At 43.2% G+C, this 21,938-nt stretch overlaps 1 protein-coding gene across 1 annotated transcript; it reads right to left on the bottom strand.

Annotated features, from left to right (window-relative positions):
• Positions 1-1,562: 1,562 nt before the first annotated feature.
• LOC129857618 (ankyrin repeat domain-containing protein 34A-like) lies at positions 1,563-21,938 on the bottom strand. The gene is made up of 2 exons (XM_055926053.1): positions 21,611-21,938; positions 1,563-4,908 (listed from the first exon to the last, which is right to left on the bottom strand). The coding sequence occupies exon 2, from the start codon at positions 4,812-4,814 to the stop codon at positions 3,216-3,218; it is 1,599 nt and encodes a 532-aa protein (XP_055782028.1). The 5' UTR covers positions 4,815-4,908; positions 21,611-21,938; the 3' UTR covers positions 1,563-3,215.

The following is a 21,938-nucleotide window of genomic DNA, read 5'->3' as shown; positions in this document are numbered from 1 at the left end:
ATAAAAATAAAATAATAATCCTTCCACAGGAGCCCGCTCTCAATGTTCAAAATACACCAGAGAGCACAATTAACCACAAAGGATCAATAGTAAAAAAAAAAACATTTAATCACAAGCACATACAGGTAACTTCCAAAATAAAGAAACACCAACATAAAGTGTCTTAAGTCTTAATAGGGTGTTGGGCCACCACGAGCTGCCAGAACAATGGGCCTTGGCATAGATTCTACAAGTGGACCTAAAACATGCCAGGAAAATGCACCCCACACCATAACATCAAATTTGTATCCCTCATTTACTCAACTGTTTCCTTTATTTTGGCAGTTACTGCTTTCCCACAGTCGGAAAGGCTGCAATTTGGGCAGCATATGCACCAAATAAACTATGATTTCTTAATCTGGGCATGTCCTTAAAGATGCAGCCTGATAAATAGTGATGTTGTTTGAATAAGTCCCGAAAAAATGGTTATTTATATCAAACTCACATCCCTGATCTATGTGTATGTGGGCTAGTCTAGCCATATACTGTGGTGTCCAAAATGATTGGATCCCTTGATAAAGATTAGCATATAAGACTTGGTGAACACATTGAGAGGGATCTTGACCTTTCCTCCATACAGAATCCTTCCAGATCCTAGATGATCTTTGTCTGCACATATGGACTAACCTTTTCAATTCAAACCACAGGTTTTCAATGGGGTTCAAGTCCGGAGACAGAGATGGCCAAAACAGGTGATCCAAAAATGTTGATCACTATATCTTTTTTATTTTTTTATTACTTGTTAAACAAAATCGCTTTCTTTCTCTGCGCAATTGTATTAGTACAAAATAATATACTTTTTCCATTTATTTGAGCATACAATATAACACAGTATTTGTATTATTATTATTTTTGTATTTTTTTGCTCATCTTTATCAAGGGATAAATGGACTTTGGACCCCACTGTATTAGAAAGTTTGTATATATACTTTCACAAAACATACTTTAATCTATTAACCATGTCCAAAGTTATGCTTTTATGGAGATTAAGTCTACCTCACCAAATGACTCCTTTATCCATTGCAGTGTTAGTGTATGTTATCTCATGCTTAGCCTATGATGACGCAATCTAAAGTCCCTTCTCCTGGCCTTTGCCAAAGAAGATCTTCCACCTGTGCTGGAGTGCATCTTGTTTAACAGATGAATGTGTGGAGGTCACTTCTGGCTAAAATAAATACTTTGTCTTCCCTCCATGTGCAGCAGAGTCAGGCAGGCTTCTAATCAATATTGGTCGTGGTGGATATTTTGCTCAATTAAGAGATGATTTTGTCATTCATGCTGGTTAATAGTCTCAAACCTGTACTGAATACCCAATAACTAAGACTAGTATGGAAAATATTTTGCACCCTGTGATTCTTGCCATCACAGAAAATGAAGCATATCATTTTTTTGAACAAATATCCAAATTAATGGAGATTGGTTGATTCTTGATACTGAAAGTAGAGTATTTTCAATTTTATGAATACATTTCTTATATCAAATTGACATGACAAATCTCATATTAAAGACACATGACAACTAAAGGTTGTTATAATTCACTTACGAACATTTAACAAATATTTATTCCACAATCAAATTACAATCAAGTTCAAACGTGAAAATAGATTACATATTAGAATTTACTTTGCTATTTCCTAACAGGCATACAAAAATATGTATTTTTTGTTTGTATTTCCCTTAAACTTCAAGTAACCTACATACAGTTCAATCAACAGGAGGTCAATATTAAACCTTGTAGCACATTAACATCATTTCATTAAAGACAGAAATATTTCATATGGAAGCGGGACAAGCGGTCACATTGTAAGCTTGGTAAACATTTTCTAACTTTTTTTCTCTTAAATCTCACAATTTTCAAATGGGAATTATTTAAAAGTGACAATCTACATGTGTAAGTAACTGTAAATGTTACTTCTGTGAGCCTAAAACTCTCCCTTTCGGCAAATCTGTGTACAGTAAATGTTAAGAAGTGCTTCCGAATGCTGTCAATGTACAATTTGTAAAGACAACTTCACATCCACCATAGATGAAGGAAATCCATTGACATTACAGTACAGCATATTGCACATGGACATATTTCATAAGCAAATTAGGTTTGTCTTATCTTTACATTATTTACAGTTAATATGTGCTAGAAGCTCTTTCCATATGGAAAGGCACAGCACCAATGTGCAATTATTTGAGGTTAATTCTTCTAAAAGCCATCTTACAGTATTCACACACTCCAATGTAAACAAACATGCGTTGATGGGATTTCTTTGGAATTTTGTATGAAATTAATTGCACTTCAATTGACTTTTAAATTTTTTTAATCAATTGATAATAACATTATTACAGTGTGATACTCATGAAGGGTCCCACATGTTGATCCCACTGTAGTTGTCAGGGTAAGTCAGGCGTGTGGTTAGATCATATAGCCAAATACCTCTCTAAAACACAAAATCTCAAGTGGTTAAAAGGTAAAGGCAAATAAATACAGTGAAAGTAGATAACAGCAACAATACAATGACAGTGAAGTCTTCGGGAAATATGTCTTGAAAACTATTTCCTGTAATGCAGCATCATTCTCCCCCAAACAAACCCATCAACATGAGAGCATTTTAGGATTGAAGTTTGACGTTTTAAAGGAGCTAACGCAAGAATTGAAAATCGGGAAGACAGCGCATTCAGAATGACAATTCAAAGTAAGCTGTTGCTAGCATCTTTACTGTTGATTTCTTCTTTCGACTTAGTGTCATAGATAGATATTGTGACTGCTTTCAGAGGGGACGAAAATGTATTCAGCACACGGAACAATAGGCATGACATTGGCGCACATTTTGCAGTCTGTAAACATCTAAAAACACAGAAATACGTTTCTATTTCTGTTGACTGCAAATGGTATATTAATAAATAATTTGAGGAGAAATGAAAAGAACATCTGCTGTAAACCGTATTACTCAATCAACCAGCTTTCTGTGACAGCACACACAACAAATTAAAATAGGTCACCTAAAAATAAAAATAACCATCTGCACTTGACACAGAACAAGGATGGGACTGAGGTCTCACTCTGAATGAGCCAAATTCACATTAGTAGTCCTGGTTTAAGCACTGGTTGAGGATAATGATGGACTAATTAGATAGATGTGATCCACCACTGTACCCCAACTTGCCCTCACATGTCCTTTTAAGTCTCAGTCCCCGTTGGACTCAATGACCTTCTCTGTCAGGATCTCCTGGAAGGTGGAGAGCTGCTTCATCTGTTCTGTCTGCATGGAGTGCCTCCTCATCAGTTTCTTCTTCATCTTGAAGTCTGGGCCTCTCTTGGGTGAGGCAGGGGCAACTGGAACCAGGATCTTGGGACCAGAGTGGACGGGGGAAGTGGGCTTGCCATTGGCCCGGATGTCTGGGATGGGCCGGTGGGGGTTGACATTGAGTGGGGGCAAGAACCCGGGGCGGGTGTGGGAGATGTGGTCCAAGAGGAGGGTGCCTGAGCCTCTGCGCTCCAGAAGGCCTGGGGACCGTCTGCGCATGGTGATGGGGGAGATAGAATTGGGGATGCTCTCAAGGGATTCCCGGGAGGAGGTGGTGAGCAGAGAGAGGGGCGAGGCGTTGTACTTCCTCCGCTCCACCGACACGCGCCCTGAGTCTGGAGATCCAGGGATGGACTCAGGACACAGGTGTGTGTCTGACTCATAGTGCTCCATACGTGTAAGTTTGGGGTGAGCCAGGGTGCGTGAAGCCACCGCTCCTGGTCCACATGTATTTTCCTGAGACTCCGGCGCGGTGTTCCTGCGGTACAGGATCTGGTGCTGTTGGACCTTGTCGGCCCAGGAGGAGCTACAAAGGGCTGCGCAATCCTCTGAGCAGGATCGGTCAATGAGTTTGGGCGAGCAGGGGTCATGTGTTTCGATGCTGTGCCGACGAGACAGGAGAGGCCTGCCAGAACCCGAGATTGACAGACCATTCATCTCAGTGATGATCCTACCTCCACCTTCCTCCTCCAGTCCACCATCAACCCTCTCCTGTGGGACCCTGCTGAGCACTGAGGGTGCTACCAGCCCCCAAGGCTCAGAGTTGAGCCTCTTCAGGAGTTTGCGGGGAGGCGGCCTTTTCTCCCCTAGGGTTCTAGTGGAGGGTAGGGGTAAGGCTGATGTCAGCGCAAAGCTGAAGATACTGTCCTCCTCCTCAACCTTCTCTGCTGCTGGGGAATTGGAGGTCCGGATCGCCACCTCTGAGGGCGACATGCAGGCCACGGGCGAGAGCTTGTCCACCACCCCTGGTGATGGGGGGGAGTTGAGGTACTGCTTGGTCTTCTTGGTGCCCGAGGGTGACGTGTCTGTGGTGATGATGATCACTTCCTTGCCCTTGGCCTTGCAGGCGTCCAGCAGGACCTGGAGGGTGTCTCGGTCACCTCTGTTGATGGCATGGACCAGGGCGGAGGAGCCTGTGTAGTCCTTGAGGCTGGGGTCAGCTCCATTCTCTAGGAGCAGGGACACCACCTCTTTGCCCGCCTGCTCGACACAGGCATGCATCAGGGCGGTCCGCCCAGACTTGTCTGGGATGTTGGGATCGGCTCCTTTCTCCAGGAGGTAGCGCACCATTCTCTGGCGGCTCTGGGGGTCCTCGTAGCCAGCCAGGCAAGCAGCAGAGATGGGGGTCTCGCCCCGCTCGTTGCCTTCGTTGATGTAGGCACCCCCTTCCAGGAGGAGCCGGGTCAGTCGCAGCTTGCCCTGGAAGACGGCTTTGAGGAGGGCGTTCCCCTCCGTATGGAGGGCTCCTCCATCTCCCATGGTGCCTCTGGCACCTCTTCCTCCAGTCAAATCTGCTACACCCAGCTAGTTAGCTTAGCGCAGACTGGCCATCTTGAAGAGGAAGCTGGTGAACCTGTGATGAAAAACAAAGTGATGTCATAGAATTCTAAATTTACACTACAGACAGGCAGTGCTAAAAGGTGGTTAAGATGGTTACTTTGGTTGGTCTACGCATCTATCTAATGTCTAGTATGCAGTGGTACGGTACAACAGTTATACTGCATTACCAATGCAATCTCAGAGTGACTGCAATTGAAGCCTTTGATATGAAGTGTGTCTGTAAGAGCAAGACAAGGAGTGTCTGGATAGCCATCTCATGAAGTGAAATGACAAAAAGATGCAGCACCCATCTGGTATAACAAAAACATTTTAGACAGATGATACTGGTCCTTGACCGCACTATGCTAAAACTGGCTTATTTTACTAACTTTCCTGGTATTCCTAAACTATAACTATACAGAGTTGAATAAAGTTTGACTTTGCAGAGAATTAACTATGCATGACTTGGACTTTGCCTCCCATCAGCAAAAGAGCAACTTCCCGCTGCAGTAATATGGTAATATGTAAAACATAGTGAATATTTAATAATTTAGTGCTTAAAAGTGAGATTATACAGATTATACAGAAAGATGAGGCAATGACTCAAAAACTAATCTGATATCCAACAGGATGTGATAAGGTGAATTGACTTTTAAATGACTCCTAATACTGATTTAATTATTTTAATATTTTTTTCTGTGACTGAAAATCAACATAATGATGTTCTTGGAATATTAATTTTACCAAACCTTCCTCTAAGTAATCTATTTCAATGATCTCAACAACAAAAAAATCCAGCCACAACTTTCCCCGTGACCCAAGAGGAGGAGGGACTGGCTGCCTGTGGCTCACCAGTGTGTCCCAACCCACCCTATGAGATCTAGTGATCTATTTGGATGGAGAGAAGGAGATGCATCTTGTGCAGAGAGAAATAAAAAGCTGTCTAGCTATGAATGAGCTTCCCCCGTATGTCAACTGGGATATTTAGTTCTATGCTAAGGTGATTCAACGTGCCCTATTCATGTTAATAAACAACTATTTCATAACCCAGGTGAACAACGAGCATGGGGACAGACAGTGGCTATACAAACCGAAACACAGAGTGTAATCATCTGTGTATAATAGAGAAGTAGTTAGTGGTGGTTGTGGGGAAGGGAGTTGGGGGGAGCCAGAATGAAGAGGGAAGATATTATTTGTCTATTTCTGTTTTTCATTCCCCCTGAGTGTAGCAATATATCCAACAACCTCACATGAAATAGTTTGAGAGACTCGTGACTTCTGTTACAACAATATTATAAGCCAGAGTCTTTCTTTGGCTGTGTTGAAACACATATTGAGACGTCTAACTAACCATCCCTAAGCATGCATATTATATATTTGAATGTAAACCCAACGTAAGTGTTTTAATACACAGAATGTGTTTGACACATTGTTTTAGAGAGAGGAAACAGCACCAAAACAGAAGGTATCTAATTCTGCACTGAACAGGACTCGAAACAACAAAATAGTGTTTTCAATCTGTTCTGTTAGGGCTCCCAGTCCCTGGCAAGGTGTTGCACAACACTTGATTAAGAACATCTCAAGATGATGTGTTTCAATACTCCTGCAAAATTAAGGTTTCGTCTTCTTCAAGTTGGTGGCAGCTCAGTTGCCACTAGTTTTGGTGTTACAAAGCATTTCATTTTAACAGTGCAGCATTTACAAACACAGTTTAATTTGAGTGAGTCGGAGTACTTCCTTACAATGACTAGGGCTCGGTCTTTCTTTCATTCAGACTGTGATCAATACACTCAATTAAATTTAATCTATCCACCCCTTTTTATTATGGCCTATTTGCCTAAATAATTCTGTTGGGAATCAATGGCAGTTTAATAACAGTTGTTACTTTGTCATTACTGGCTCGCAGCCAGGGGACTCCGTGGGTGGAGTGGGAAGCAGTTGACAGGTGCTGAGTTGAGATGGGCTGAGGGAGAGGCTCTCTATCCTGAGAATGTGGCTACGAGGCTGCCACCTACAGCTCTCTCTCTGTGTGTGTGTGTGTGTGTGTGTGTGTGTGTGTGTGTGTGTGTGTGTGTGTGTGTGTGTGTGTGTGTGTGTGTGTGTGTGTGTGTGTGTGTGTGTGTGTGTGTGTGTGTGTGTGTGTGTGTGTGTGTGTGTGTGTGTGTGTGTGTGTGTGTGTGTGTGTGTGTGTGTGTGTGTGTGTGTGTGTGTGTGTGTGTGTGTGTGTGTGTGTGCCTGACACTAGTCTGCCCATGCTAAAGACCCAATCTGTCGACTGGGGCGGAAGGCAATTTGACAATCCACAATGATCTGCATCAAAGTGGATGACGATCCTCAATGATCTGCATCAAAGTGGATGACGATCCTCAATGATCTGCATCAAAGTGGGTTGATGCCTTTGAAACAATGTAGTAAAGTATTATTACAGTTACTGGATTAACCACCATTATAGATTATTAGCGTTTCAGAATTACAGAGAGAGAGACTCTCCTTTCTCTATATATTGTTCCTCTACAATATTAAATAAATACATCAATAAATTGTTGAAGACTCCAGCCACTCAGGTCATAGACTGTTCTCTCAGCTACCGCCTGGCAAGCCATACCGATGCACCAAGTATGGAACCAACAGGACCCTGAACAGCTTCTACCCCCAAGCCATAATACTGATAAATAGTTAGTCTATCACATACGCTGCTGCTGCTGTTTACTATCTGTAACTTTATTCTTCGTTATATGTACATATCTACCTCTTACCTCGTAGCCCTGCACATCAACTGGTACTGGTAGTCCTTGTACAGCCAAGTTATTATTACTCATTGTGTATATATTATTACATGTTTTACTTTTCTAGTATTTAGCTATTTTCTTTCTCTGCTTTGTTGGGAAGGGCATGTAAGTAAGCATTTTACTGTTAGTCCACACCTGTTGTTTACAAAGCATGTGACGAGTAAGATGTGATTTGATTTGATACTACTGTATACATACAGATGTAGGATCTTAATTTGAGCCAGTTTGCTACCGCAGTAAAATAATCCTTCAGCAATAGGAAATGTTCATTATTATGCAGATTATAATTTGTGGGGGTTGACACATTTTTTGTTAAGGCAAATCACATTTGAAATGTCAAAGTGGAAATTACAAACATTAGAAGCATTTTTAAAACTCAAATACATTACAAGTTTGCATATTTTCTGAGTAACCTAAATATTAAGCGGCTTTCGTCAAGCTGTCCACTCAAGAAAATGCTTCAAACTGTAACCAGTGCTTGCAACCTGGTTCAGGTTATCAGTAAACCTACCAGAGTATTCACAAACAGAACAGGAACTAAATCATCCACTTCTATTGATCACATCTAATACTGCAGAAATCTGCTCTAAAGCAGTATCCACACCCATCAGATGTAATGATCATAATAGCCATATCTAGGAAAAACAAAGTTTCAAAGATGACCTAAAATAGTGTATAAGTGATCATACAAGAGGTTTTGCAATGATTCCTATGTTGAAAATGTGACAAATATTTGTTGGTCTGATGTGTGTAATGAGGAGCATCCTGACGCAGCACTTAAATAATTTACGAAATTGCTTATTCCAGTTACTAATAAGCAAGCACTCATTAAGAAAATTATTGTAAAAACTGTTAAATCCCTGTGGATTGATGAGGAATTGTGGTTGAGGGGGATGAGGCAAAAGGAATGGCAAAATGTCTGTCTGCACAGCCGAGTGGCAAACGTACTATAAATTGGGACTAATCTTAACAAAAAGAAGAAGAAATTCCTATGAAACAAAAATAAATTATATAAAGAATGATACTAAAAAGCACCTTAAATAAAATGTTGGGCAAAAAGGCAAACTCAGCTCCATCATTCATTGAATCAGATGGCTCATTCATCAAAAAACCCATTGATATTGCCAACTACTTGAAAGATTTTTTCATTGAAAATTCAGAAATGACATACCAACAACAAATTATGAACCTACACCTCCATACATAACTGACCAAATTATGAAAGGCAAGTATTAGTCCCTTGCTTCCACACCTGCATTGCTTGCTGTTTGGGGTTTTAGGCTGGGTTTCTGTACAGCACTTTGAGATATCAGCTGATGTAAGAAGGGCTATATAAATAAATTTGATTTGATATTATCATTTTGAATTCTGTAAAGTGAGTGTGGAAGAGGTGAAATAAATGTTGTTTTCTATCAACAATGACAAGCACCCTGGGTCTAAAAACTTGGATGGAAAATTACTGAGGATGATAGTGACTATATTGCCACTCCTATTTGCCATCTATTCAATCTAAGCCTACAGGAAAATGTGTGCCCTCAGGCCTGGAGGGAAGCAAAAGTAATTTCGCTACCCAAGAATAGCAAAGCACCCTTTACTGGCTCAAACAGCCGAGCAGAGTAAGCCTGTTAACAACCCTTCTTAGTAAACGTTTAGAAATGGTGTTTGACCAGATACAATGCTATTTCACAATAAACAAATTAACAACATACTTGAAGCACGCTTACAGGGAAGGGCATTCAACGTGTACAGATGGCACTTACACAAATGACTGATGATTGGCTGAGAGAAATTATCAATAAGAATCTGCTGCTGGAGAAACGTATGTGTTATGGCTTTACATCCCCTGCTATATTGTGGATCGAGACTTACCTGTCTAACAGAACACAGAGGTTGTTCTTTAATGGAAGCATCTCCAACATAATCCAGGTAGAGTCAGGCATTCCCCAGGGCAGCTGTCTAGGCACCTACTTTTTAAAATCTTTACCAATGACCTGCCACTGGCACTGAGTAAAGCCTGTGTGTCCATGTATGCTGATGACTCAACACTGCACATGTCAGCTACCACAGCAAGTGAAATCACTGCAACGCTTAACAAAGAGCTGCAGTCAGTTTCAGAATGGGTGTCAAGAAATAAGCTGGTCCTAAATATTTCAAAAACTAAAAGCTATTTAGGACAAATCATTCACTAAATCCTAAACCTCAACTAAATCTTGTAATGAATAATGTGGAAATTGAGCAACTTAATGAGACTAAACTGCTTGGTGTAACCGTGGATTGTAAACTGTCATGGTCAAAACATATTGATGCAACGGTAGCTAAGATGGGGAGAGGTCTGTCCATAATAAAGCACTACTATGCTTTCTTGACATCGCTATCAACAAAACAACTACTATAGTCCCTAGTTTTGTCACACCTGGACCACTGTCCAGTCATATGGTCAATTGCCACAAAGAGACACATAGGCAAATTACAATTGGCCCAGAACAGAGCAGCACGGCTGGCCCTTAGAGGTACATGGAGGGCCAGCATGTCTTTGTGTCACGATCGTGTGGTGGATTGACGGACCAAAATGCAGCTCTTGGAAAATAAGCCATCTTCTTTATTAAACAAAAACACGAAGATGAACACGACACAAAAACACTATACAAAATAACAAAATAACAAAACGACCGTGAAGCTACAAACGTTGTGCATAGACAGACAGGCTACTAACGTTCTGACATAGACAATTACCCACAACTAATGAGAGCCTATGGCTACCCTAAATAAGGCTCCCAATCAGAGACAACCGAAATCAGCTGTCTCTAATTGGGAACTCATTCAGGCCACCATAGACTCTCCTAGACAACTAAACATACATAGAAAACACTAGACACCTGTACTACACACAAACCCATATACTATACAACAACCCATAACCCCTTTACCATATAAACACCCAACACCAACAAAACATAAACATTCCCCATGTCACACCCTGACCTAACTAAAATAATCAAGAAAACAAAGAATAATAAGGCCAGGGCGTGACATAACCCCCCCCTTGAGGCGCGAACTCCGGGCGCACCATACACAGTCTAGGGGAGGGTCTGGGTGGGCTCCCCTCCACGGTGGCGGCTCCGGCTCTGGTCGTAGTCCCCACGTCACCACAGTACCTAACCACCTCCTAGGCCTCCTCCAAACGACCCCCCTCCACATTAACCCCATTGCATTCAGGGGGAGTTCCGGACTAAGGGACAGCTCCGGACTAAGAACCAGTACCAGGGTCAGGGGCAGTACCAGGATAAGGGGCAGTACCAGGGTAAGGGGCAGCACCAGGGTAAGGGGCAGCACCAGGGTAAGGGGCAGCACCAGGGTAAGGGGCAGCACCAGGGTAAGGGGCAGCTCCAGGGTAAGGGGCAGCTCCGGACTGAGGAATGGCAGCTCCGGACTGAGGAATGGCAGCTCCGGACTGAGGGACTGCAGCTCCGGACTGAGGGACGGCCCATGGCTGGCTGACAGATCTTGCTGCTCATGGCTGGCTAACGGATCTGGCTGCTCATGGCTGGCTAACTGATCTGGCTGCTCATGGCTGGCTAACTGATCTGGCTGCTCATGGCTGGCTGACGGATCTGGCTGCTCATGGCTGGCTGACGGATCTGGCTGCTCATGGCTGGCTGACGGATCTGGCTGCTCATGGCTAGCTGACGGATCTGGCTGCTCATGGCTAGCTGACGGATCTGGCTGCTCATGGCTAGCTGACGGATCTGGCTGCTCATGGCTAGCTGACGGATCTGGCTGCTCATGGCTAGCTGACGGATCTGGCTGCTCATGGCTAGCTGACGGATCTGGCTGCTCATGGCTAGCTGACGGATCTGGCTGCTCATGGCTAGCTGACGGATCTGGCTGCTCATGGCTAACTGACGGATCTGGCTGCTCATGGCTAGCTGACGGAACTGGCTGCTCATGGCTAGCTGACGGATCTGGCTGCTCATGGCTAGCTGACGGATCTGGCTGCTCATGGCTAGCTGACGGATCTGGCTGCTCATGGCTAGCTGACGGATCTGGCTGCTCATGGCTAGCTGACGGATCTGGCTGCTCATGGCTAGCTGACGGATCTGGCTGCTCATGGCTGGCTGACTGATCTGGCTGCTCCTGTCTGGTTGGCGGCTCTGGCAGATCCTGTCTGGTTGGCGGCTCTGGCAGACCCTGTCTGGTTGGCGGCTCTGGCAAATCCTGTCTGACGGACGGCTCTAGCGGCTCCTGTCTGGCTGGCGGCTCTAGCGGCTCCTGTCTGGCGGACGGCTCAGTGGGCTCATGGCAGACGGGCGGCTTTGCAGGCTCATGGCAGACGGGCGGCTTTGCAGGCTCATTGCAGACGGATGGCTCAGATGGCGCTGGGGAGACGGATGGCTCAGATGGCGCTGGGGAGACGGATGGCTCAGATGGCGCTGGGGAGACGAGCAGTTCAGTCAATGCTGTGCAGACGGCAGACTCCTGCCGGCTGAGGCGCACTGTAGGCCTGGTGCGTGGTGCCGGGACTGGTGGCACCGGGCTGGGGACACGCATCTCAGGGCTAGTGCGGGGAGCAGCAACAGGACGCACAGGACTCTGGGGACACACAGGAGGCTTGGTGCGTGGTTTAGACACTGGTGGTAAAGGGCTGGAGACACGCACCATATAGCTAGTGCGTGGAGGAGGCACTGGTGGTACTGGGTTGGGGCGGGGAGGTGGCGCCGGAAATACCGGACCGTGCAGGCGTACTGGCTCCCTTGAACGCCGAGCCTGCCCAACCTTACCTGGTTCTATGCTCCCCGTCGCCTGACCAGTGCGGGGAGGTGGAATAACCCGCACCGGCCTATGTAGGCGAACCGGGGACACCATGCGTAAGGCTGGTGCCATGTACGCCGGCCCGAGGAGACGCACTGGTGACCAGATGCGTTGGGCCGGCTTCATGACATATGGCTCAACGCTCCGTCTAGCCCGGCCGATACGTGGAGCTGCAATGTACCGAACCGGGCTATGCACGCGTACAGGAGACACCGTGCGCTCTACTGCGTAACACGGTGTCTGCCCGTACTCTCGCTCTCCACGGTAAGTACAGGGAGTAGGCGCAGGTTTCCTACCTGACTTCGCCACACTCCCTTTAAGGCCCCCCCCAAGAAATTTTTGGGTTGTACTCACGGGCTTCCAGCCTTGTCTCCGTGCTGCCTCCTCATATCGCCTCCTCTCGGCTTTCGCTGCCTCCAGCTCTTCACGAGGGAGGCGATATTCTCCAGGTTGATCCCACGGCCCCTTACCATCCAGTATCTCCTCCCATGTCCAGAAATCCTTTGGTGGTAGGTCCTGTTGCCGCCTTCCATGCCGCTTGGTCCTATGGTGGGTAATTCTGTCACGATCGTGTGGTGGATTGACGGACCAAAATGCAGCTCTTGGAAAATAAGCCATCTTCTTTATTAAACAAAAACACGAAGATGAACACGACACAAAAACACTATACAAAATAACAAAATAACAAAACGACCGTGAAGCTACAAACGTTGTGCATAGACAGACAGGCTACTAACGTTCTGACATAGACAATTACCCACAACTAATGAGAGCCTATGGCTACCCTAAATAAGGCTCCCAATCAGAGACAACCGAAATCAGCTGTCTCTAATTGGGAACTCATTCAGGCCACCATAGACTCTCCTAGACAACTAAACATACATAGAAAACACTAGACACCTGTACTACACACAAACCCATATACTATACAACAACCCATAACCCCTTTACCATATAAACACCCAACACCAACAAAACATAAACATTCCCCATGTCACACCCTGACCTAACTAAAATAATCAAGAAAACAAAGAATAATAAGGCCAGGGCGTGACACTTTGTGAAATATTGACATGTTGAAATCACCGAGCTGTCTGTTTAAGCAACTAGCGCACAGCTCAGACACCCTCGCATACCCCACAAGCCATGCCACCAGAGGTCTCTTCACTGTCCCCAAGTCCAGAACAGACTATGGGAAATGCACAGTACTACATAGAGCCATTACTACATGGAACTCTATTCCACATCATGTAACTCAGTCAAGTAGTAAAATCTGATTTAGAAAACTGATAAAACTACACTTTATGGAACAGTTTGGACTGTGCAGGCACACACAGCATTCACAAACACATGCTACACACTCATACATTTTAATATTGTTATTGTGCTGTATTATTAAATCAAATCAAATGTTATCTGTCACATGTGCCGAATACAACAGGTGTAGACCTTACAGTGAAATGCTTACTTACAAGCCCTTCACCAACAAAACAGTTAAGAAAAATAAGTGTTAAGTAAAAAATAGATAAGTAAAAAATAAAAAATAAAAATAATTAAAGAGCAGCAGTAAAATAACAGTAGCGAGGCTATTACAGGGGGTACCGGTACAGAGTCAATGTGCGGGGGTAACAGGTTAGTCGAGGTAATTGAGGTAATATGTACATGTAGATAGAGTTAAAGTGACTATGGATAGATAATAAACAGACAGTAGCAGCAGCGTAAAAGAGGTGTTGGGGGGGTGAACAATGCAAATAGTCTGGGTAGCCATTTGATTAGCTGTTCAGGAGTCGTATGGCTTGGGGGTAGAAGCTGTTAAGAAGCCTTTTGGACCTAGACTTGTCACTCTGGTACCGCTTGCCGTGCGGTAGCAGAGAGAACAGTTTATGACTGGGGTGGCTGGAGTCTTTGACAATTTTTAGGGCCTTCCTCTGACACCGCCTGGTATAGAAGTCCTGGATGGCAGGATGCTTGCCCCCAGTGATGTACGTACGCACTACCCTCTGTAATGCCTTGCGGTCGTATTGTAGATATGTTATGGTAGAGTAGTGTGTAATAATGTGTTGTGTTATGTAATTGTGATTGGACTCCCGGAAGAGTACCTGCTGCCTTGGCAAATTAAGATCCTACATCTGAATGCAGCCTGCGGCTCTACTCAGTATTTCTCCAGTGGATTTATCTGTCAAGCACCACTGAAGAAGTAATGTGTGACCATAAACATCTCTGTAGTGATGAAGAAAAGAAGCAGACAGATAGTATGTATCTCCTGGTCCTTGACATTATGGATTCCCTACAACAGGAGATGAGGCAGAGCAGACATGGCCTTTTCCATTCACATCTAGGATACTCTTGACAACTCAGGGATACAATCGTAGAGGTACTGTTGCTGATCCGTTGTCATTATTGTGAAATAATTATAATGTTATTAAGGTGAGATTTGAATAGAGAAAGCTGACCCGAGAGCAGAGCTCACTTTCTTTCGATCCTATCAGTGTCGACACATGCTCCAACGATGCACTCTGCGTGGTGTTTTGGGAAATGCATGTTACATATTCGGCTGCATCATTAAAACTAAATTCCATCGCTGTTGGTAAACCAGGCCCAGGTGTATTGTGTGGGTCTGAGCAGAGTTTTTCCCACAGCAGACGAGGGAGAGAGAGCTGTCTTGTCTAAGATCTCTGGACTCCAGCTCAGAGGCACTAGTCATTTCTGCCAAGATGGACCAGGAAAACAGTCAGTGTGAGTGCTCCAGTCCAGTGTTGCCAACTTAGCGACCTTGTTGCTATATTTAGCGAGTATTCAGACCCCTCTAGCGACATTTTTTTTAAAAGTGACTAGCGACAATTCTAGCGACTTTTTCTGGTGTTATTGGAGACTTTGAGACTCTGACATGAAAGAACGTATCGTTCTTACTCTTCACAACGAGCAGCGGGTGCTGCCGTGGGCCCCACCCCAGTCCTAAAGCACTCACAGGCGGCCCAGTCCTCGCGCAGCAGTCCCTCCCAGCTGCAGTCAGAGCAGGAGATGTTCACCCTTCCGCGTCCAGACTACAAATTAATCGCGCATGCGGGAAGCCGCCGCTGGCTGATCCCACCCTGGCTTACATTTAAAAAACAATTAACCTGAATTAGGGCCAGACTAGTTACCATCATTTTCTCACATTGCCACTGACAGTTTTTTCTATTGTCTCTTTTTGGTCCATTTAGATTGTTAATGTAGATTGTATACTATTTTTATTTTAATGTTATGGTTAAAAATGTTTTACTGTGACTTGTTCTAGGCTCCTAAATGGACGACAAGGTTAAAAACCAAACTAAATTAAGAAAACTAAAAAACTAAACGAAAAAATAATTATAATAATAAAATTAAAAACTAAGTAACTCCGCCAGAGTCTCTCTTTTGGGTCACTTTTGCCGGTCCCAAGCCAGGATAAAGGAGGTGGGTTGGAATTGTGATATTAAAAAAAACAAGAATCGACAGAAGAAAGTTCATTTGTAGTTCTAAACATATTTAGGGTGTTTTTTACTCACTTTGTCTATCCCACAACGTTATTCCTTTCTCCTACAGCGTCCATCACAATTACATGCACATGGCCAATTATGAAATTAGTTGATGTCATTTAGCGACTTTTAGGACAGCCAATAGCTACTTTCCTAACTGAGGAGTTGGCAACACTGCTCCAATCAGATAACGATGCTCAGCGTGCTTCATGGAGCTGCTAATTCAATATAGTTGCAGCATACAAATCCCTGACACAGGTTGCTTCCCTGAGACCTCTCAATGATTCACACCATGTCACGTTCGTCGTCAGGGTGGAAATGACCGGACCAAGTTGCAGCGTGGTAAGCGTACATTTATTTTTATTTTGAATGTTGCCAACAAAAACGAGAAACAACAACAAAACGAACGTGAAGCTGAATAGGGCTATACAGGCCACTAACACAGACAAATACCCACAACTAAGGTGGAAAAACAGGCTGCCTAAGTATGAATCGCAATCAGAGACAACGAATGACAGCTGTCCCTGATTGAGAACCATACCCGGCCAAAACATAGAAACAGAAAACATAGAAATAAAGAAACTAGAATGCACACCCTAGTCACCAAAATAGAGAATAAAAGCCTCTCTATGGCCAGGGCGTGACACACCAAATTTTTTCTTCCCTGTCATACTGTGTTTATCTAGACATGTCAAATGAGAAGTTTTAATTTTTTACAACCAAATCAACAAAAAAATGATGTAAATGATATATTGCAGAAGGATCCAGACAATTTTTTTGTGATTTCATATGTTTTAGAGTAATTTACCCCAAACAGCAAATCACTTCCTGAATGGCTCCAAAAACACCCAAATACATCAAACTGCAAAGCTCTCAGTCTAGTGATGCATGTCTTCAGATGTCATACACATGAAATACACATTGTGTCATTTCAAGTTTTATCTGCAACGTTAGGCTATATTCCATTTTGTGAGCGCTTCTAGCGATACCTCTCAAGTCAATTTTACAGGTAGGCCTAACTGCCTAAATAAAGTAAACACTTGAGTAAATGAGGGATACAATTTATATTGAAAGCATGGGGTGGTCGCCCAAAAATGAAGACACTATTTGTTAGTACAGTATTTCCTTTTTTTGGAAGTTACCTGTAGCAGCCGGCTACACGGAAAATGGAACTGCTTGAGAAGGCTTGAGTCGCAAAAAAGGAAATATAACATTGCGGATACATTTCGGAATGACACAACTTCAGGTGTACAACATCTAAAGACCTGCAGTACTATACTGAGAGCGTTGCTGTTTCTAAAATTATGTATTTGGGTATTTTGATCATTTTTTCAGGGCCCTCAAAATACATGAGGATGAGGAAGTGATTTGCAGTTTGGGGTAAATTCCTCTAAAACATCTGAAATCACCAAAAGATTTGGATGGACCCTGCCATTTACATAAAATATAGAGATTTGGTTGTGAAAAAATTGTTCAGGTTGAACCTGCTGCAGCTGCAAACACACACACCTACTCACACAGTGGTGTCATGATTGTCGCCGCCTCTGAGCGTCCCAGTGTTTGACCCCTTGCTCTGGGCTGTGGAACGGACAGGAGCGACAGAGGGGTTGACATCGATTCACCCGCAATTTTCCAACCAGACTCCTCACTTCGCACTCCCACTCTGATAAGGGAGGCAGTAGAAGCTATTTCTGGCTGGGTAGTGTCAGCTATAGAATGACATTTATCATCCTAGCTGCTATCTATCACTGCAGTTTCAACTGACGTAATGCCTTAATCTAGGTAGATCGCGCATCCACAAATCCACTAAAACCTATTGTTCGCGCTTTAAATCTTGATAATCTATTGGCAAAAACAACATATTTCAAGCACAGCACAACAGCAAAAGGTAATTGATAAGCAGTTGATTTATTTTTTATTTCATACCGTTGTTGTATTGAGTACCAGTAATAGGTCTGCAGTAACTATTTATTGATATCCCTCTTAAAACATATTTCAGGCTACTCAGTCTGTTGAGTAGATTGCTATCCTTTTTGTCCAAGGACAAGTCTTTAGTCCTTAATATATCAGAGTCTGTGCTTTTCCATACCAATTTCTTTCCCCATCTCTCGACAGGTCTCTTTAATATTGCTCTTCCTCACTGACTTTCCGTTTATAACATCTCTGTTGTTTGGTTTACTCACATTATCTGTGTTGACTGTGGAAAAAATGTAACCTCTCAAGGCTGGGTCTGTCTGGGTTTATAAAACAGACTGTGCATTTGACTGCTTTGGAAAGTATTCAGATCACTTGACTTTTTCCACATTTTGTTACGTTATAGCCTTATTCTAAAATTGATTAAATTGTTTTTCCCCCCTCAATCTACACACAAAACCCCATAATGACAAAGCAAAAACAGTTAAAAAAAAAAAGTTTGCTAATTTATAAAAACATTAAATATCACATTTACGTAAGTATTCAGACCCTTTACACAGTACTTTGTTGAATCACCTTTGGCAGTGATTACAGCCTTGATTCTTCTTGGGTATGATGGTACAAGCTTGGCATACCTGTATTTGGGGAGTTTTTTTATATTCTTCTCTGCAGATTCTCTCAAGCTCTGTTAGGTTGGATGGTGCTACCACCATGATGCTGCTACCACCATGCTTCACCGTAGGGATGGTGCTAGGTTTCCTCCAGACGTGATGCTTGGCATTTATGCCAAATAGCTCATTCTTGGTTTTATCAGACCAGAAATCTTGTTTCTCATGGTCTGACAGTCTTTAGGTGCCTTTTGGCAAACTTCAATCGGGCTGTCATGTGCCTTTTACTGAAGAGTGGCTTCCGTCTGGCCATTCTACCATAAAGGCCTGATTGGTGGAGTGCTGCAAAGATGGTTGTCCTTCTGGAATGTTCTCCCATCTCCACAGAGGAACTCTAGAGCTCTGTCAGAGTGACCATTGGGTTCTTGGTCACCTCCCTGACCAAGGCCCTTCTTCTCCGATTGCTCAGTTTGGCCGGACGGCCAGCTTTAGGAAGAGTCTTGGTGGTTCCAAACTTCTTCCATTTAAGAATGATGGAGGCCACTGTGTTCTTGGGGACCTTCAATGCTGCAAACAAATTTCGTACCCTTCCCCAGATCTGCGCCTCAACACAATCCTGTCTCAGAGCTTTCTGCACAATTCCTTCGACCTCATGGCTTGGTTTCTTCTCTGACATGCACTGTCAACTGTGGGACCTTATATAGACAGGTGTTTTCCTTTCCAAATCATGTCCAATTAATTGAATTTACCACAGGTGGACTCCAATCAAGTTGTAGAAACATCTCAAGGATGATCAATGGAAACAGGATGCACCTGAGCTCAACTTTGAGTCTCATAGCAAAGGGTCTGAATACTTATGTAAATAAAGTATTTCAAGATTTCTAACAACCTGTTTTCGCTTTGTCATTATTCGGTATTGTGTGTAGATTGCTGAGGATGTTTTTTTTTCATCCATTGTAGAATAAGGCTGTAACGTAACAAAATGTGGAAAAGGTCTTGGGGTCTGAATACTTTCGAAAGGCACTGTATGCGCGTCTTAGTTAGTGTGTAAAAACATGTACATCAATCTGTGTGTGTGTGTATTTGTACGTGTAGGTGGGCAACATTATTAAAATCCCCCCACCTCCATCCCAAAGAGCTTATCGTTCATCATCAGACCTCTTTCTCACACACACTCTCTCTTTACCTCTCTCTCTCTCGCTCTCTCTCTCTTTCTTTCACTATCAGCTCACTGACTCATTATCAGCTAAAGTCATGCATTTCCATCTGCTCTCAGAAGACACACAGTTTCATGGCGGAGACTGTCAAGACTGAGTACTCTAGAGTAGAATAGAATATTCCTTCTATGACATGTCTGTCCCATGGTGTGCAGCTGCACCGTGTCAAGAACTGACATCACCCCAACACCCATTACTATAATTGGCCCTGTTGTACCCCCTGATCTGCCATCCTGGTATCCCATCTCGGGTGAGCTGTGCATGTCAGAGTGTGCCACACTTCCTGTTTTGAAAGATGGATGTGATGGCATACAGCACTGCCAGTGACCTCCATTGGCCCTCTAGACAGATTATTCATAATTCCAGGTTTGTGGGGGTGGATGTGACCTACACCTAACCTTTTCTCCATAGGAGCCTGTAAGAAGCCATCCACGTGTCATAGTTGTCTTATGCCCTTGTCCTTTAGTGAACCTGTTGTTTCTGAGTAGAAACTGCAGTGCTCTCTGTAACATTTACAAAACCCATAGTTCAGTAGCTATACATCTAATTGCTACAGTACATGATATTAATCAATATCTCTATGTGAAATACATTTAAAGATATACGTATAATGCAGAAGTATAATGATTATTCTCAGGAACATGAATTACAAGGGAAGTTTCTGCGTATAATGTAAATTCGTAATACAAGCAAACATCGTTCCCAAACGTTTCATATTATTGTTTCCAAGAAACTTAATCAAGTGTATATGTATACAATTCTACAATATCATACAGGCCCAATAGCAAAAGATTCAGCGAAACTATTATGTGAAATGTTGCAAGAAACTTAAATCCATTCCAAACTACGGTCGCTATCCATGGTGCTGATTCGGTCGTTCTGCCGGACGCCAACCTTCCGAGAACTGAGAAAAGCAATGTAAAGGAATTCATGCTTTCAAATCAAGTTCGTGATGGTGTTGGTAATATTGAATGAAACCGAGACGCAGCATCAGTGTTATCATATCGGCTCAAAGAAAATCTAATTCAAAACCTGTTTCAGTGACCAATCACTACGTCAATTGGTTTTCTGACGTACTGCTTCTAATATTAAACTAGCAGGGAAGTTATACTATTCCAGGTTATTGGACAAAAACAGTAACTGCGCCAGTAAAAAGAAACATGTTTCTCCACACAGAATGTAGCCTAGCCTATGCATTAGCAGAGATAATAAAATACGACCTAAATTACATCCCTGCATGTATTGCCTTTCTCACACACATAAAATGTAACTGACTGTCTGCTTCTCTTTTTGCTACATTCCATCATAGGCTGATCTTACAAGGACCGCAATGAGCCAAGTGACAGAATTTCATGACAATGCAGATTGGTTCATGATTTAGGTTACAGGGGTTGCCTCTCAGGCAATAAATGTGCTGCTTATAATATGGGAAAAAAATTGTGACAGCAAATCTGAATCAGCTGAATCTATTTGCTTTTTGTAGCAGTTTATTGATTAGTCTTTACATATAGCAAGGCTCAACAAAACAGATTACAACTGCCAAACGAATCGCGTTCGTTGGTCTGCGGGATTTTAGGCTATAGAGCATCTTTTATCTCTTACACAAATATGGTAAGAAACAATGAATTGGAAAATCTGAATAAGTTCAGTTGAATTGCATTTTTTTTTTATTGTTGGTCTTTCATCAAATTCAACTTGTTTTATTTTTTTCACATGGACAACCTAAACACTGTTCTCAGTTCATGTCGATATTGCTTTGTCAAGCCATTTGGCCATTACATTAACCACTCATAAGGAATAATTTAATGGCAACAAATATTTATGTAATCTACAATATGCAAATGTGGCCTTCTATCAACATGCGCTGCAAACACGATTTAAAGAGGAAACATAAATCCTTACCATGGATGAAACACGTTTAATTCAGATCCATTTGGCATATGTTTTTTTCTGATATAAAAGCCAGACTTCAGTCTCTGTAATATCCCCCAGATATTGTGATAACGTCGAGCCTCTCTCCCCCTCCCCCTCTTCACCCGTATCTCTCCCGCAACCACTAGTTTAGAAGACGCGGAGCGTCGCAGCGGGGGTGGGGAGTGGGTCGCGCGGTGGGAGTGAATACGAACGCGGTGGATATGTTGCGCGCAGACGATGCGCTATGATGATCCCTGCGCTCGACAGACAGGTAAAGAAACACGAGAGAGAGACCTGCTGTATATAGACATCATGT

The sequence above is a fragment of the Salvelinus fontinalis genome, chromosome 6 (genome assembly GCF_029448725.1).
Source record: "Salvelinus fontinalis isolate EN_2023a chromosome 6, ASM2944872v1, whole genome shotgun sequence".
In the NCBI taxonomy this organism is placed as follows: domain Eukaryota; kingdom Metazoa; phylum Chordata; class Actinopteri; order Salmoniformes; family Salmonidae; genus Salvelinus; species Salvelinus fontinalis.
The sequence above is the reverse complement of the archived record's forward strand: the minus strand, read 5'-3'. Positions and strand labels throughout refer to the sequence as shown.

Excerpts from the sequence above, each read along its gene's own strand:
- LOC129857618 (XM_055926053.1), bottom strand. The coding sequence starts at position 4,814 with ATGGGAGATGGAGGAGCCCTCCATACGGAGGGGAACGCCCTCCTCAAA.